This window comes from Candoia aspera, chromosome 17, assembly GCF_035149785.1.
Source record: "Candoia aspera isolate rCanAsp1 chromosome 17, rCanAsp1.hap2, whole genome shotgun sequence".
Taxonomy (NCBI): Eukaryota; Metazoa; Chordata; class Lepidosauria; order Squamata; family Boidae; genus Candoia; species Candoia aspera.
The window spans coordinates 3,071,353-3,088,388 of record NC_086169.1 but is presented as its reverse complement, the minus strand read 5'-3'; the positions used below and the strand labels follow the sequence as shown (position 1 = coordinate 3,088,388).

The 17,036-nt window shown below is 49.3% G+C and overlaps 1 protein-coding gene across 1 annotated transcript; it reads left to right on the top strand.

The window, feature by feature from the left end:
- Positions 1-385: 385 nt before the first annotated feature.
- DCST2 (DC-STAMP domain containing 2) lies at positions 386-14,622 on the top strand. Its single transcript, XM_063317198.1, has 15 exons — positions 386-707; positions 1,162-1,332; positions 2,160-2,261; positions 3,315-3,509; positions 4,715-4,780; positions 5,809-6,022; positions 6,174-6,331; positions 6,510-6,674; positions 7,398-7,565; positions 9,242-9,342; positions 9,992-10,122; positions 11,092-11,219; positions 12,041-12,134; positions 13,607-13,900; positions 14,502-14,622. Exons 1-15 carry the CDS (start codon positions 386-388, stop codon positions 14,620-14,622), a joined length of 2,430 nt encoding a protein of 809 aa, XP_063173268.1.
- Positions 14,623-17,036: the final 2,414 nt, after the last annotated feature.

Here is a 17,036-nt window from a genome sequence, read left to right as displayed (position 1 = left end):
AAACCAGCCTGCAAGGTTCTAGTCCTCAAGACACTGGCGAGGGGAGGAGCCAGAACAAATATGGGTGGGACGAGGGCCCAGAGAAAAATCAATCTAGCAACTAGTGGGTGGAGTCAATGCAAAACAGGCAGATTAAGGGGTGGAGCTAGAAGATGGGCAGAATCTGAAGCTAACTGGCATTCCTGACTCCCAATAACAGCCCTGTTTGGCAGGGTGGGTGGGTAGGAAAAGACAGGCCTGCCACCCTCTTCCCAAACTCTTTCCCCACGGCTTTTGAACCAAGCTTTTCTGCGCCCTTTCCCTGACCCATCTACATGCCCTCTGGGTGACCCTTGGCTTGCTTCCAGAGCTCACCTGGGGCATCTCTGCCCCCAACCAAGCCTCCATGGGCTTCTTGCCGGATCTCTCCCTCCGATGGCTGAGGAAAGGACGGAAGAAAGGCAATAGCCGGCGCAGGAAGCAGAAAGTGCTTCGGCCGGTGGCAGAGGACAGCCTGGGACGGGCGATGGTCCGTAGCCTGGGGGGCTTCGCCCTGGGGATGACCCTCTCTGCGGCCTATGGGGCCTTGGTCATTTTCGGCCAAGGCTACAGCATTTGGTACTGCCTGCTTTCCACCATCACCCTGGCCCTCGTCCTTGGCCTCGGCATGGCGTTTTCCTTCAAAGTCCGGGTGACTGTCCTGCTGATGCTACCCCAGCTCTTTTCGAGTAAGTGCCCCTTTGTGCCCCAAGACGCCCTCCTGGAAAAAAAAAAAAAGAACACTTAAAAAGGCAAAATAAAAAGCTTCTCTGCTGAAGGAGCAGGACCCGAATGCCAACTTTCCAATCTGACAAGGATCTGGCATTGCGGCTCGCATGTTGGCAGCCTCCCCGAATGGCAGGCGAGGAAGTGACAAGATGTGGACGATGTGGTGGTGCGGAAGGACGGCCGGAGGTTTTGCACGGATGCCTTGCGGTCCAAACATTGGCTGAGCCCCTGAATTAGGCCCTTGGGGGGCTGGGTTGTGGCAGAGGGGGTCCCTCATCGACTTAGGATGCTGTTTCAGGGGGCATTGAGTGGTTTTAAGGTTGCGGGGGGGCAGACTGAGCCCAGGAGAAGAGGTTCAACGGCTGCGGCGTTTTGCTTATGCTTCGCTTTCCCTCTTTCTCTCCCCTCCTGCAGAAGAGGGCAAGATGATCCTTATACTCCTGGCCTTTGGGATGGCCATGGAAGGACCCTTCGCCAACATCATCCGGAATTTCAACCGGAGTGCTGACACTGTCTCCTGTGGTGCCGAGCTGGCTCTCAACCAGACAGCGGAGATGCTCCAGCGTGCCCGCGAACCGCTGATCAGTGAGGGAGCCCGCACCACAGAATATAAATTTATAATTTATAACCGCCCAGAGTCCCTCTTGTGAAGGGAGATGGGCGGTGGCAAAATTTGAAAAATTTATAAAAAATAAAAAAATATAATATAATATAATATAATATAATATAATATAATATAATATAATATAATATAATATAATATAATATATAATAACATATCAGGACAGGACAGGACAGATAACTAACTAACATAAACCTGCTTTTCTGCCTTAGCTTTGTCTGGATAATACATTATTTCCATTGTGTACGGTCTGAACTCTGCTGTTTGATGCTCAGAGTCCGTAGCCAGTAGATTGGGGCACATCATAAATGTGGTTAATCAAGGCGTAATATAATAATATAGGACAGTACAATGATAGAGTGCAATATGTATACCCCAGTAGAGTATTATTATTATTATATTATCTACATATATAATAGAGATCACATGTAGTCTGTATTATATATTCTATACAGTACTGTAATAGATGTTATATATAAAACAATGTATGTTATATATATAATGTTATTCTCTTCTCTTCTATAATTATCATATATATTAATATATATTATCACTTATAATAAATAATATAGATTGTTCTGTTCTGTTCTGTTCTATTCCTGTTCTGTTGATTAAGAATTGCTGGGAGCCATGACTTCTACTGCAGAAAACATAGTGTATGGGAAATGCAGAGGTCCAGAAATATCATTTATTTCCCCAGAATGATCTGGGGTTCAGCTTCTGGCTTTGCACAACAAGGTGTCCCAGGCAGGCTTGTTCAGCATTTGTCTCCATTCCCCCTTTTGCCTAGACGCCTTAAAGAAAATCAAGGATATCGCCAAAAAAGCGAAAGTAGTTGGGGACCGTGTCCGAAAGCTTTTCCGGTCTGTCATGGATGCGGTGCGGCACGTCGGTAAGTGCTAGAAGATTTGCAAGAATTAAAAAAGGGGGTTCCAAAACCTGTCTGAATAGCTGCGATCCCTCCCACTGGGTTTTATGAGACCACAATCTCCATCATCCCCAGCCAGCATGGCCCACGCCTGGGGTGACTGATGGGAGACTTTGCTCCCCACAAAGTAATTACATTTCTAACCTTCTCGGGTAAATGCTGTGCCAGCATGACGCCTTATTAGCTGGCATTACCAGTTATGACCATTGGTGGCGCTGTTTGATTTTTGACAATTGAAACTTGATTTCTATTGATCTGAATGAGTTAGATGCCAAAACATCTGCGGGTGGTCTTTTTTTTTTTTTTTTTTAAAGAAAACACTATGTCAGATGTAATTTTGTGCAATAAGAAAGTAATAGGCCATAACCAGCTGGCATGAGTCACGCAGGAATCATTTTGGGAGATGTCAGAAGTGAAATGCAGGTGCAATTAGATTTCGATGCGGGCCTGAACTGTAGCAAGACACAGGATCTGAATCGGCAAGTGTGACGCACGACAAACTTTTGCAATACTTGTTGCGCATACACAACCACACTTACCCACTGCCGCACACACACACAGGGCCTTTGTGGGTCCTTTTGCCTTTAAGGGCCCTCTTTCCATAAAAATAATAATATTAAAAAATACATTTCATATCTTCGTGGGGGCATTTAATATACAACTGAGCTTTTAATTTGAATTGCCCATGCCTGGGCATTCAATGTGTATTTGATTTGTATTTTATGTATTTCTATTCTATTGATTGCATCTGTGTTCAAGGCTGAAAGGCAAAACCTGAACATAAATCAATTCTACTTCCTTTTAAGTCTTTCCGATCGGGGGAAAAAAAATTAAAACTTTTTGTGGGCGGGCCCTAGGCACTGTGCTAGACCATGCACACACACACACAGGGGGCAACGCAGGTGTGAGGAAGACAAGAAATACTCAGATAAAGTCAGGGATTGCAACTTGTCGCATGAGAGGTATCCGTTTCTTCCCGAAGCCTGACGTAATGATCTGCTGTTTCCTATCTGGCAGCCCATTGCCTGCGCAATGTCTGGTACTTCCTTCTTCACTTGGGTGATATTTGCAACGAGGAGATGGGTTCCCCGTATCGGAAGTGCGCCCGTCTCTTTGACAACGCCAGGGACGAGTGTGAACGGGCCATCCCTCTCCTTTCCTTCCTCTGCCACATTGTCCTTCTTTTCAAACACCTCTGTGGGCTGGCTAACGGTGAGCTCGCCTTACGTGACTGGAGAGAATGCATGAGGGTACAGGGGGGAGATTCGATTTGCCCAAAGCTGCCAAGCAAATTAACTGCCTCGCACCCGATGTGCAACGGTACGTGGGAAAGACCTTGGGAGACGGGGCGACGAGATGCTGAACTGCCATCTGTTGTGCAGCTGTGGATTGAGGCAAATTCTGCCCCAGCTGTTGCATTAGTTGTACCGTGGCATTCTGCAAGTGGATCCTCTATGCATCCACCGGCTGCCAGTGTTGCAACAATCCTGCTGGCAGATACTCGGCAGATAGTGGAGTTGCTTGAGGATCGGAGGGCATTCCTGAAATTTGGAAGAGTGTCTGAGACTTGTAAGGTTGATGTCAGCCTTCCCAGGTAGACCAGACAGGAAACACAATCAGACGAACTAATTCTACTTTATTGTAAGGCTACATTAACAGAATCCTGCAAGTCTGAAAGTCCAATTCTCCCCCCGTCTCCTTTACAGCCCGAGAAACCAGGGAGGGTCCCTTCTGAGCCTCTTTTTTCACCCATTATGCAGCTGTGGGCTAAGCCCTCTCTTATCTGGCCGTTACTTTGGCAGCGTCTCTGGGCCCAGTTTCCCAAGGTCTTTCCCACATCCCATTACATCTGAGGTCAGCCTTCCCAGGTAGATCAGACAGGAAACATGACCAGATGAGCTAATTCTACTTTATTGTAAGGCTATTTTAACAGAATCTTGTGAGTCTGAAAGTCCAATTCTCCCCCCGTCTCCTTTACAGCCCGAGAAACCAGGGAGGGTCCCTTCTGAGCCTCTTTCTCTGCCCATTATGCAGCTGAGGGCTAAGCCGCCTCTTATCTGACCGTTCCCCAGGCAGCGTCTCTTTGCCCCGTCTCCCAAGGTCTTTCCCATGCACCATTACAGATGGGAAAATTGATTCGGAAGGAGGGATCCCAAGACGCTAAACCAATTCAGATACTGTGGCTGATCCAGTACAGGGTTTGAAAGTGGCTTCAGTCTGGAACACCAGCTCAATTGGAGTTGATGGCTCAATTTGAATACCCATGCTGAATGGGCTCAGTGGTCCCATTCTATATAAATGAGAAATATAAGTATAGATAGGAAAAGCAGGTGCAGAACTGGGTGCAGCTGGGTGATCTGTCTTCACCAAACAATGTCAACCGGGATGTCCTCTGACGTTTCCTGTCCCTTCCACAGTTCTCCTGGTTTTCTGCATCATTCCCCAGTACATCGTGCCGTTTTTGCGCCGCAAGGTTGCGGAACGTAAGTCCAGAGAGTCATCGTCCTTCTTGCTCTGATATAGGAACCTTCCTGGCTCCCGTATTCTGCCAGAACTCATCTACCAGGATATCCGACTTTTTCCTTCCACCTGTATATATTTTCCCATCTCCGTATCTCGGCCTCCCACCCCACGCCTTCGTTCCCAGTGTCCATATTGAGTTCAGCCTTTAAAACAAAGCTTCCCCAAAGTCAAAATGGGCAGCCGGTTGGTGAGTTTGGCTGATGTCAGCTAAAGTGACCCAGACCGCTTGGCCTGGACGGGAGCCCACCAGGAGATCCCAAAGCCGAGGGTCAGACTGGGAAATCAGAGAGAGCAATCTGCTTCTGTATTTTTAGCAAGAAAATCAGGTGGATGTCCCCAGAATCCCCAGCTTAGAGTGCGTCTTCGTACTTTTCCCTTCAAAGAAATCTAATTTAATTTATTGAATTTACCTGCCACCCAATTCCTAGAAACTCTGGGCTGGATACACAGAACGGCCCCACCCCCAACTGAGTATTTCATAGAGATCCCATTTAGCTGTTACTGCTGAAAACCCTAATGGCCTTTCCCTCTATAATCATGTGGCAGGGAGTTCCGCCAGTTTCGGATAAAAACGATTCATCATTCTGATTGGCAGACTAGGGAGCAAAAGGCGGCTTTATGGGGTGGGGAGGGGGTACTAAAGGCTACACGTAGCCGCATGTCACACCCACCGAGTGCAGAAACAGGGTCAGATCCAAAGGAGGAAGAAAGTCAGGGAGAACCCGGGTTACAAATAAAGATAAATCTGATGCACGAAGACAATATTCTGCATTGTGCAATGGCCGACCAAATGCTTCCAAAAGCTTGGCCAAGCAATGGTTGGCCCTGCCCTTTGCACGTGGCCATGCCCCTCTTTAGCCCCACCCATATTTAGGCCCCGCCCCCTCTGGCAGGCCCTGCCCACCAGGTGGTCCTACCTGGGAGAGCGGAGCAGGTGGCCCTTGAAAGGAAGGCCAAAAAGATTTCTCGGCCCCGGTCCCCTTCCCAGCCATCGTGGCCATGCTCAATCGCGTGCGGGCCGAGTTCGAGTTCAACATCACCACCGTCCACCAGTACGACGTGAGCGTCAACACCAGCAAGAAGCTCTCCCAGGTCGCCTTTGACATCATGGAGGAAGTGTCCGAGCGCCTGCAGCCAGCGCGAGAAGCCGTGGGGCTCTTCGGCTACATGTCCACCCTGGTCATGCTCTACATGTACATCGGGTGAGCCGGGGAGGGGCGGTTGCGAGGAGGGGGTCCTGCCGGGGAGGATGGGCCCTGGAGGCCGGGCCAGCTGCCGGGGAGGCCTGGGCCCCCCTGGCTGGCGGGCTGGCATGGCTCCTCGCTCCCCATGATGAACCCTCGGCTCCCCCAGGGCTCTCCTGTACCGCAAGCATTACTTGCACGAGGACACTTTCGACAACATCTACATCACCGAGTCCTTTCTCAAGATGGACGCTGCCCGGAGGAAGACCAGGAGGCCGGCCGTGCTGCCCTTGTCGCCAAAGGAAAGCACCAAGTACATCCGGCCAAGTACGCCAGCGGTGGGATGGGGGCGTGCCTGTGTGGGCCAGAGGTACTTGTGGTTTGCCAAATGTCCAAAGGCCCAGGGGTCCCTGTCCCCATATCCTCAAGGGCCGAAAGCCCCCGTCCAGAACAATCCAGACCCCTTTCGTCAACGACAGCCACAATTTTGTGAATTATCCTGCAGCCTCCCTCGTGTTACCGCGCAGGGAGCAGATCGCCTACGCGCTGTCCCTGATCTCCATCTGCCGCCAGTTCATCCTGGTCATTCTGCTCATTGTCGCCGACTTCTTGGTGTACTGGCTCTTCGACTTGGTGCGCTACCATCTGGTGACTGAAATCGTCGCTAGAGGTAAGGCAGAGGGGCAGGAGGAGGAAAAGTGCAGTCTCGTGGTCTTGGCTCTGTCATGGTGCTCACTTCTGGGGTTTGGGGTCAGGGGCGTTCTTGATGCCCACCCTACCTTGTAGGGTTGTTGTAGAGGAAGGGGAAGGGGAAGGGGAAGGGGGAAGAAGGAAGGAAGGGGAAAGGAAAGGAAAGGAAAGTGGAAAAAAGCAGAGAAAAAGGAAGAAAGGAAGGAAGGGGAAGAAAGAAGGAAAAGGAGAAAGAGAAAGAGAAAGAGAGAAAGAGGAAGGAAGGAAGGGGAAAGAGAAAGAAAGAGAGAGAGAATGGAGAGAGACAGAAGGAAAGAGAGGGAGGGAGGCACCCTGATGGCATTTTCCTATGGATACTGCTTCATGACATGTTTTCCATACATTATTGCCCTGTTCCTTCGGCGCAGACCTTGGCATAACATTTAGGAACCGATGAGACCCACGTCTCTTCCCCTGCTCTTCGTGCCCCCTCCCGGTGTGTGTGTGTGTGTGTGTGTGTGTCAGATGCGACTGTGCCTAGGGCGCCCACCTATCCCAAAGATTTCTGTGCATTTCCCCTTCCTGGCACTGCTGGACGTTCCTGGTTTGCCTCCCTCCTGCCAGAGGGATCCCTGGACAAAGGGGCCCCAGGGAAGACAGCCTGTCTGACCGCCCACACGATGCCAGCCCCGGAGAGAGAGGACTGACCTTCCTTTCTCCACAGCCCCCCTGACGACCACCATCAGCGTGAACGGCTCGGGCTACACCAGCGAGCTCTACCGCGACTTAGTCTCGGCTTTTGATGTGCTCCAGCGGGGCAACGTCAGCGTGGTGTCCCCGAAATGCGGTTTGCGCCCATCGGAGCCCGACTACAACGGATACCTCGTGATCGGTAGCTGGACTGCAGGATCTCTGCTTCTCCTCCTGCTCATCAAGGAAGAGACCCTGCCAGTTTCACCAGATTTTCTTCTGGCCTCCAGTGAAACTGACCGGGTCCTCTCCCTACCCTCTGTGCTTCTCAACCTCAGCAACTTTAAGCTGGGTGGACCTCAACCCCCAGAATCCCCCAGCCAGAGTGCTTTAAGCTGCGTGGACTTCAACTCCCAGAATTCCCTGGCCAGCGTGCTTTAAGCTGCGTGGACTTCAACTCCCAGAATTCCCTGGCCAGCGTGCTTTAAGCTGCGTGGACTTCAACTCCCAGAATTCCCTGGCCAGCGTGCTTTAAGCTGCGTGGACTTCAACTCCCAGAATTCTGGGAGCTGAAGTCCACGCAGCTTAAAGTTGCTGAAGTTGAGAAACACTGCCCTAGAGAATGACTTAGCAGGAGGATTTTTGAAAAAGCGAAAAGCAGGGATGGGAAGAACTAGACAGCTATGGATTTTTTTTTTGAAAAGAGTCTTTGGGGATTGCATTGAAGCTGAGTTGAAGGCTGGATGTGAGTCACCACACTGGGGGAATGCAAATACCGTCTTATCTGCGCCACCCGGAGAGGGACCTGCATTCACGGCAGAAAACTCTAATTTGGCGATGGTGCTTGAACGCTTCGTGCAAGGATGAAAAGGTTGTCTTCGGAGAGCTTTAATGTACTTCAAACGACAGACGTGGCTTGTTCCAGCACTCCGGCTTCACAATGGCTGCGTTTAATGCACCGTTGTGGCCACTTTAAGGGAAGCAGCATGCCTGGAATGAGACTCAGCAGCGGGGCGTGCAAAGAGACGTAGAAATCCCATCATCCCCAGAAGGCCAGAGGGTATCAACCAGGCCATTCAGCAAATTCCTGTTTTGGGGGGAAGCAATGACGTTTTGGGAATGTCCTGCGTGTCCCCCCCCCACCCCAAGTTGGGCAGTTTCTTTCCTTGGTCAGCCAGACCATAAGGTGAGGGTGCGAAACCTGCAAAATTCTGGTATTCTGAGCGACCACATTTACTAGGCACGTCCTAAATCAGCGTTTCTCAACCTCAGCAGCTTTAAGATGTGGGACTTGCAGCTCCCAGAATTCCCCAGCCGGCTATGCCTCGAGCGGAGGGCTGGATTAGATGACCCCTAAGGGCTATGCTGGCTGGGGAATTCTGGGAGTTGAAGTCCCCAAATCTTAAAGTTGCTGAGGTTGGGAAACACTGTCCTAAATGTTGGACAGTGGGAATCATGAGCCCAAATGAAGCCAGTGGAATTTATTATTTATCCCAAACTCAGAAAGGCCTGTCTGGGATTTAATACAGCTTTCCTTTTCGAGCTGAGGTGCCCTTGGGGAGGAATCTTTCAGAAAGGAAAAATTAATAGGATCCATAAGCCATGGTCCTTGCTGCAGTCCAGCTGAAAATGCAGCATTCCTGATGTCTGGCCAAACTTTGCTTAAGAAGTTTTTCCTAATGTTTAGTCAAACTTTGCATCTCTACTCCTCCCACCCCTTGCTTCCAGCTCTGTCCCAGCCCAGGCCTGATTCCCCTGCAATAACAACAACACAGAGTTCTCAAGTGGGAAGGGCCCTTAAGGTCATCCAATCCAACCCCCTGCTGGAGGTGGAAAATCCCTGTTCACTCTTCTTTTTCATCTCTCCCCCTTCCTCAGGCCTCCTGTATGGTATCTGTTTCTTCAGCGCCATATTTGGCACCTACATACAGCGCATGCGGCGAGTGGTCTGCGCATGGTATTATCCTTCTCGGGAACAGGTAAGCATTTCCCACCCCTGCCTCCTCTGCAATCAGGAAAAGCTTTTTTGAGGCACGCCAAAGAAACAAGCAAGCTTCAGTTAAGGTTGGCTGTGGACCTGCCCAACCAGGATTTATTCGACAAATCCTCATTTAGCAAGAATGGCTTGGTGGGATCTGGGGATGTGTCAATGCATTGCAGTGCTTCACGGACACACAATTGCCTTGGCCAGAAAGAATGTAAGTCGACGTTGTGAAGCCTGCAAACATTGGCCACCATGCTGCGTAACAGCCACTGATAACAGCATTCCTATTTTTTGTGGAAACGTGTGTCTAATCCCCTTATAAAATCTTCCCAACTAGCAGCCAGCTCCATGTCTTGTGGCAAGAAGTTGCATAAATGAATCAAGAAGCATTTCTCCCTCCTTCCTCTTCTCCTGCTGAAAAAAACAGCCTTCAAGTGACTCCCTGCTTAACCGTTTCACGGAAGTCCCCCATATTTTGGGTTCACTGAGCTACAAATTAAGCAGATTCACAAAACGTGCCAAGACCTCTCTTAATGGCCCTGGATCGTTTTAATGTCCTTTTCCGCATCATGTTCGCAGCCAGCAAAATGCCCTAAGCAGCATCTGACGTTCGAAGAAAATAAAACTTTCCTCCCCAAATTTAGGAGCGGATTTGCTACCTCTACAACACTATTTTGACTCGAAGGACGAAACTAATGACCGCTGTGCTTAAGGCTGTACGGCAGCGCTCCACAGACGAAGGCCACAGAAGCATTTTACTCATCTTTGCAGCAAAGTAAGACATTTCCACACAATTCTGTTAAAAAAAAATATGAGCATGATATTTTTCCATTCCCATCGGAACGCACCCAATTTTTTAAATTTCACATTTTCAAATCAATGCGCCCACCAAAAAACAGTTAGGGTCCACATTCAAACTTTTTCAAACTTTGGAATGCAGTTTGCTATTTTAAAAAAACAACAACATACACTATACGAGGGAGGTTTTATACAGATCTGCCCGTATTTGCTAAAAATATAGCACGGCCTTATTTGGGGAGAGAAAACCAGAACTGCGCGCCTAAAGAGATTGTAAAGAAAAAATGCGTATGTTTGGAGACAAGTAGGCCAAATTAAATAGAGCTTTTAGGGCCAACCGTTTGTGGGGTGGGGTGGGGGATGCTGAATGTGATGAACTGACCTGGACAAATTTGTGAAACTGGGATGAGGCCTTAATAGAAACGGAAATGGACAGATTCACAAAAACAAGACAGTGAAGCTGAAATTGACAGTTTGCCCAAAGGACAGCGAAATGGAGAGACTCACCGCAACAGTGGTGAAATGGTCAGATTCTCTCCAACCACAACCACAACTGAGTCCACAACCACAACCGAGACTGGCATTTCGGTAGTTAAGCGAGGAGGTCATTAAGCGGATTCAACCCAATTTTACGACCTTTTTTGCGGCTGTCGTTAAGTGAATCACCATGGTCGTCAAGCGAACCACGTGGTTGTTAAGCAAATCATGCGGTTCCCCATTGGTTTTGCTTGACAGATGCCCAGAAGGTCGAAAATTGTGATCACGTGACCACGAGGATGTTGCGATGGTTGTAAGAGTGAGGACTGGTCATAAGTCAGTTTTTTCAGTGCCGTTGTAAGTCCGAACCATCACTAAACAATGGTTGTTAAGTGAGGACTACCTGTATTTCTAACTTTCATCTCACTCTTTCACACTCATGCATGCACATTCTTGGCTTTCTCCACAGGTTCCGTCTGTGTAGGTGGTTGGTTAAGAAGTTGGGCATCCATGAAACGTATTGCATGGGCTGTGGGAAAATCCACAGGGGCACGGACAGTGAGGACTTTGTGACGTGCATCACGCCAGCGTGCCGAGGTTTGGAAGCGGGCAAAGGTTGAACGGCTGTGGGGGGAGAACAGAAGGGACCAGTGAAGACTTCTTAACGACCAATTGGTTTGCAAGCTTTCCAGATTGGACCATATGACTGGGCTTGGAAATATTTGGCCTGTTTTCCATTGGAAAGAAATCCTCACAGCTTTCACGTTCCCTGCTGTTGGGGTGTGGGGCAATGGGTCTGGACTCGCAACGCTCCAAGTTTGGAGAAAGTAGAGGGTGAAAGAGGCTAGAATCTCATTGTGACTTACAATAACACTTTATGTAAAGCTATGTGACAAAGACCTTGGGAGACGGGGCAAAGAGATGCGGTCTAAGGAATGTCAGATAAGAGGGAGCTTAGCCCACAGCTGCATAACAGCCAGAGAAAGAGGCTCAGAAGGGACCCTCCCTTGTTTCTCGGGCTGTAAAAGAGACGGGGGGAGAACTGTATTTTCAGATTTGCAGGATTCTGTTAATGTATCTTTACAATAAAGTAGAATTAGCTCATCTGGTCGTGTTTCCGGTCCGGTCTACCAGGTAAGGCCAACACAGACCTGCGGAGGTCATAAATATGAGGATTGGTCACAAAGCTATATATTTTATGCCGTTGTAACTTCAAATGGTCGCTAAACAAGGCAGCTGGTCAGCGAGATCTACCTGTACATTTCCCGAACTTCAGGTCTTCTCGGGCCCTTTGGACGACCATCCCATCTGGCTGGGGAATATGGCTGCTGCGGCCTAGCAAACATCTAGAGGCTCAAAGCTGGGGAGATGTAGTGATGGCGGATTGGTGTTGCTTGGTGTCTTTCTTCCCTTGGCAGGGATATACTGCCCCGAATGCTACAAACTTCTCAACAACACCTGCTCCATCTGCATGGCCCCTCTCACATACCAGGGAGATATAGACGAGGAGATGTGAGTGTTTGCAGCTTCTAGCCCGTGACATGTCCTTCTTTTGGGCTGACCTTCTGGAGTCTTTCTGTAGGAAGGGAGCAATGGGGAGGGGCCACTGCCCCACATATGGAGGACTCCTTATGCAAAGGTCAGCGCAGGGAAGCTGTGTTCCCACATGCAACTCTTCCTAGGTTCACACGCGGCCACTTATAGATCTTTATGGTTGCATTCCCACAACCTCCGGGCGTCAGGCTTACCCTGGTTATTGTTTTTGGGGATGCGGCTCAGCATCTTGGGCAAACCAGGTCATTTTAATGCTTTTGGGTCTTAAGCAAACTCAGAATTCAACCACCCGGGTTCTGCTGTTCTAGGGAAGCCTGTTGCACCCACGATGATGTGTCCCCCATTTTTTCCTATGTTGGATTTCCCCACATTCTTGTTTTGGAGGACTGTGACTTCCATGGCTTAAAAACAACGGAGAGATGTAGGAGACATCGGTGTCATGAGGGGGATACCCCCCCATCACGGGGTTTCTCACAGCCTTAAAAGTTCATGCTTAATGGTTTCAACCCCTTCCCCAAAATCTTGTCTGAGTTAAGGTTTGCCCAGGTGCGACAGGCCTCTTGATGTAGTGGCATGTGGGAAAGGCCTTGGGAGACGGGGCAAAGAGACGCTGCCTAGGGAGCGGTCAGATAGGAGGCGGCTTAGCCCTCAGCTGCATAATGGGTGGGCAAAGAGGCTCAGAAGGGACCCTCCCTAGTTTCTTGGGCTGTAAAGGAGACAGGGGGAGATTTGTACTTTCAGGCTTGCAAAATCCTGTTAAAATAGCTTCACAATAAAGTAGAATTAGCTCATCTGGTCGTGTTTCCTGTCTGATCTACCTGGGAAGGCTGACTTCAGATGTAATGGTATGGGGGAAAGACCTTGGGGGACAGGGCCAATAGACACTGCCTAGGTAACAGTCAGATAAGAGGGGGCTTAGCCCACAGCTGCATAATGGGTAGAGAAATAGGCTCAGAAGGGACCCTCCCTGGTTTCTTGGGCTGTAAAGGAGACGGCAGGAAAACTGTACTTTCAGACTTGCAAGTTTCTGTTAATGTAGCCTTACAATAAAGTAGAATTAGCTCATCTGGTTGTGTTTCCCATCTGGCCTACCTGGTAAGGCTGACACTTGATGAACATAGTTTGATACACTTGTTGGCTTGCTTCACTCTGGTTTATAAAACAGGCCCCAAATAGGTAAATTTCCCCAACACGCCAAGCCTTAAATCAGGCTTACAAGTCCCAAGAGCTGAAGGAACAAGAAGGTGGGTTGACCTGCCACCCCAGAGCGATAACACAGGAGGATAGGAAATCTTTTCACTCCGAGAACCATAGCCCACCTCGCTAACAGTCAGGAACCATGGGACCCTCACCAGAAGTGGGGTGTCAGGGGCCCCCTCCATTAAAGGAGGTGCTCTAAAGCCACTTTCTTTCGGCCTGCCCTCCCCTAGGGATTCAAGTGACGAGGAAGCGATGGGGCTCTGGATCAACGCTGTGCACGCGCTGCGCGGGATACCGGATGAAAAACGGGAGAAGCAACGCCAGTTGCTCAAGGCGCGGATCGAGCGGGCTGTGAAGGGGAAAGGGGGGTGCCGCGCGTTGCCTCCAGAGCTGGCGAGGAAAATCTTGGCCCAACTGAAGGAGGAGGAGGAGGAGGAGGAGGAGGAAGATGGTAGCAAGAGTAAGGAGGATTCATCCTCTGGCTTAGACGAAGACAGCAGCAATTCCTCTGGTTCTGCCATAAGGTGAGAAGTGACTGCCACTCTCAGCGGTCCCCACAACAGATCCACGCCATGAGGCAGGCACATTTTCAACAGACAGGACCACACTACAGGGGTGGAAGGGTGAAGGGAGCTGTGTCTCTCTGTCCTGTTCTGTCCGGCAGGGAACCAGCTGGAGGGGAGATGGGGCAGCCAAACTACACTGGCAGGGTTTCTGTGTCGCACTACAGCACAGTGGGATGAATCAGGGTTTGATCATGGAATGTTGGCTTAATTGTGGCTTGATCACGGAAAGAAGCCACAAATGATTGGGTGGCCAATCAGGTCATCCACAGTGAGTTAGGGGCTGGGAAACGTGCCACGTCAGCCCCAGACAAGCCACATTCTGGCTCGCGAAGGCAAATTAGGAAAAGATATTTAGAAAAAAAACATTTTTTTAAAAAATTATTATTTCTTCTTGCTCCTTTTGGGCAAAGAAAAGCCCCAAGTATTTGGCTACCTTTTAAATACTGTAAGCATCTTTCTGGCAGAAGATGCGACCTCACAGCAATAGAAGTAAATCAATCAATCAATCGATTGATCGATTAAATAAAAAGGCACGCGCGCTTCCTTTTTTCCTTTGCAGCCATCTGGACTTCAGCTATCAAAAGGAGGCTGAGTCGAGCAGTGGGGAGGAACTGGAGGAAGTGAAAACAGATCGAAAACCTCGCTCGAAGAAGGATGGAAAGAGAATTCGAAAGAAATGACGTTTTCTGTAGATTGATCCCCTCGCCTGTGTATGTATTCGACAAGACAAAATATGGCATTATTCTTGGCCCAAAGTCGTCTTTAAGCTCTTGGTGATTTCATAGATCTTTCAGAATTGGGTTTCTGGCAACAATACAGAAGTCATTGGTCATTGCCTTTTTTCCAGTGATGTTTTCCCAGTTTTCTGATCCATGTTCCAGCATGAAGGTTTCCTAGTGGTCTCCCATCCTCAGTACTTACCAGCCCCAACTCGTTTTACTTTCGGAGATCAGACCAGGTGGCTTCTGGGATGGCTCCCTCATCTCCCCAGGGACATCCAAGTCAGAAAGGGATTTTACAAGCAGAGGCCCCCTCTGGTTGTAAAAGGATTTTACAGTGGAAAGACAGCAACATGATGAGGGTTGCCCAAATACAGCTGCATATTTGCCATGCCTGTTTTTTTTAAAATTAATAAGAAACTTTCTTAAAGGCTATGGTCTGGAGTGTGTACACACAACCATGGAAAAAGTGAGCAAAAGATGTGCCGACACACACCCGCGTGAGCCAACGGTTCCCTGCTCTCCATTTTATTATCAAGCCAAAAAGTCACCTTGAATTCCAGCATACTAATAATAACAACAACAGTTTAAAAAAATAAAACCAAAGCTTGAGCCATCCCCTTTTCCCAAACAGTCCAAGAAAATATGCTTTTTTTCCCCCTAGCACTCCCCCTGCCAGGTAGGACACTGTAAGAGAACGGTTATCCCTGTGGACAACTCAAAAGATTGAAAGGTCTCCATATGATAACCCAACCTCGTAGGAGGGGCCACGAGGGGAATGACGGGGGAAGTGAGGGAACTAAGACAGGAAACAGCACAGAAAATAAACAGGAACCAGCTTTTTTTTTCTTTGTTTGTTTCAAGTAGCTAATTCAAGTTTAAACACAGAGGCACTTTTAAAGCTAAGGAAGGTAGCTTTCTTCGCTCTGTTCCTGGTGGGGAAGATTGGGACTGAGTGGGTGGAAGGAAAACAGAGGGGGATAAATATATTATTTCTCTTAAATATAGATTAAGTCTCAGCAAATACTTCTGGGGGATCAGCTCGTCCTGCAGTTTTCTGGCCATTCGCCGCCCCCCGCCCCCCAGACTTTAGCTATCTAGGTTCAGGAGAATGCAAAACTTGTGCAAAAACAGAGTGGGAAATTGATATGCCTCATTTCTATCCCTCCCACCGTGAAGGCATACCTTAGTGCAATCGAGTTGGGAATTCCAGGAAAAGGGGAAAAGGTGCAAAGGACTTTCAAGGGGTCATTCTATTTTTTTTCCCATTTGTTTTGTGCAAACTGCCTTGGCGTACCTTTGGTTGTGTGGGAGATAGGATTACAAGGAGAATCCCTCCCCCACTTTCTGTGCTAAAGATGATCATTTTGCAAGAGCCGGGGGTGCGGGGACAGTGAGCCAAGAAGCACAGTAGGAATGTGGGGGAGAGGTTTTCCTGCAGCACATCACAGCCCCCACCCTTTCCTGCCATGGGCGGGAGAAGCTATAAAGGATCCGCGCATGCAGGGACCAGCCTGCTGCACTGTGCAAGATAGCCACCAGGGGGCAGCCAAGGGGCAGCCTAGCTCCGCTGGGGCGATGGAATTCCAAAAAGCAGCAGCGAATCTTGATAATAAGAGTCCATTTTCTGCATCACCCAACTGGAGGCTTCTCCAGATCGGCTGCCCTGGATTTGACGGGAACGTCCCAGTGGGATATATCGTCCCGAGGAATTCGACCCAAGTCTGCGTCGAGTCCACACGCCGACTGGATTCTGCACGCTTTACGCAGGCCTAATGGGGATGCCCAAGGTTGCTGCTCCTACCTCCCCTACGCAGCAAGTCTGTGGATGATGGGACTGAGCGTACGAGGCAAGGTCAGGCCACCCGCTCTGCGGAGAGCCTGTTCCGGGCGACCTGGTTGGAAAAAAGCTGTTCTCTTCTTCTTTGCCTCCTTAAACTGGGGGGAAAAACAACAACACCGCAGCAACCAAGCCCTGACATGTAGTCCCAAATGGATGCCAGGCCTCTGGGCAAGAAGGTTTGGTATAATTTGTGTTAGAATTAAGTTTCTGCACTCTCGACAGGACGAGGAGCCAGATTTGCTGCTCCTCTCCCTCTCCGGTCCTAAAACGGGTCAAAACCACATCCTTACGCTAACGGAGAAGGGAAAGAAGAGGCTGACCCTGTTCTTGCTCTTTCCCTTCCTAACGGGGGGCAGTGCCCCCAAAATATAGGCCCCTGAGTGCTGCCTCCCCCTGCCCCACAGCCCTTTTGCCTTTCCTTGGCTGGGGAAGCAAAATCAACCATGCCCCCTCCCCCAAACATCACCCTTATCTGCTTATTTGTGATACCCTGAGCAAACATACACCAGCCTTTCTTTGGTGCCCCCCATCC